Source organism: Aplysia californica, unplaced genomic scaffold (assembly GCF_000002075.1).
Source record: "Aplysia californica isolate F4 #8 unplaced genomic scaffold, AplCal3.0 scaffold00012, whole genome shotgun sequence".
NCBI classification, from domain to species: Eukaryota; Metazoa; Mollusca; class Gastropoda; order Aplysiida; family Aplysiidae; genus Aplysia; species Aplysia californica.
In genome coordinates, this window is record NW_004797282.1 from 2,214,020 (window position 1) to 2,215,343 (window position 1,324).

The 1,324-nt window shown below is 40.1% G+C and overlaps 1 protein-coding gene across 1 annotated transcript in view; it reads right to left on the bottom strand.

The window, feature by feature from the left end:
- The window catches only part of LOC101857918, a gene marked incomplete at its 5' end in the record, with an annotated part of 35,273 nt that overhangs the window by 8,537 nt on the left and 25,412 nt on the right, over window positions 1–1,324 (bottom strand). Inside the window, 1 exon segment of the mRNA XM_013084099.2 lies at window positions 969–1,074. Coding sequence (XP_012939553.2) covers window positions 969–1,074 — 106 coding nt within the window.

Consider the following 1,324-nt stretch of genomic DNA (forward strand, 5'->3'; position numbering starts at 1 on the left):
TTATTATTATTAGACCATAACAAAATTTTTATCCCCGTGGTTTTATGCACCCTGCATTGTCTAGCCAAATTTGATCTTTTTTTTTCTCAGAATTTCTGATTATTTTCCTTTATCATTCTTTGTTAAAGTTAACAGAATCGTATAATTTCACATTTTTGGGCTCAGTTTGCATAATTTCAGATTTTTTTTGGCCTAAAACCTCGGGGACAGCTTGCTACAACGCGACCTCCGTGCTTTCTTGCCGTATCTCCATTTTTGGTAACAGTGAAAACAGTTTTACTACAAAGCGCGAGCTTAAGAAGAAGTCACATTTTCACTGTTAACAATGGAGGTACAACAAGAAAGCACTTACTACTAAGGATGCAAACTTTAGTGAAAGAAAGATAAAGGTAGGTCCTTAAAATTTGAAAATCTGTAGTGCAAGAACGATAACGTAGATCATAAAAATTGCAACAACTGCAGACCCTATCACAATTACAACACCTGGAGGGGAAGAAAGGTAACAGTAGCCCCTAACAAAACTGCAACAATTACAGACTGATAATTGTAGACCCTTTAAAGATTTTAACATCTGTAGTGGAAGGAAGATAATGATAGAACCTTACAAAATCTTTTTATGTGTGTCTATCTGTACGTCTCCCCCCACCCCTCCCTCTCTCTCTCGCTCACACACACACACACTCTCTCTCTCTCTCTTCCTGTGTGTCTATTTGTGTGTCTCCGTACGTCTCTTTCTCTCTTTCACGCTCTCTGTCTCTCTCTCTCTGTCTCTCTGTCTCTCTGTCTCTCTCCCTCTCCCCTCATCCTGTGTGTCTATCTGTGTGTCTCCTTACCTCTCTTTCTCTCTTTCACGCTCTCACTCTCTCTCTCTCTCTCTCTCTCTCTCTCTCTCTCTATGTCTCTCTCCCTCTCCCCCATTCTTATGTTTCTTTTTATATTTTATCTTATCGTAGCTTGCATTCACGAACCTGGATCTTGATGAAAGAGCCTTCGACATTGATGTAGATTCCGCTCTGGGGCAGCTCAATCTCCACACGGAGGCCTCTCCTCGTGATGATCAGACCGGGCTCAAACCTGGAAATACATCATCATCATCATCATCATCATCATCATCATCATCATCATCATCATCATCATCATCATCATCATCATCATCATCATCATCATCATAATCATCATCAACTACTGCAAAATAACTAAAACGAATAATTATGGAAATTGACACAATTTACAATCTGGGGAATAGAGGGAAAGAGAAATTGCAAAGAGAGAGAGAGAGAGAGAGAGAGAGAGAGAGAGAGAGAGAGAGAGAGAGAGAGAGAGA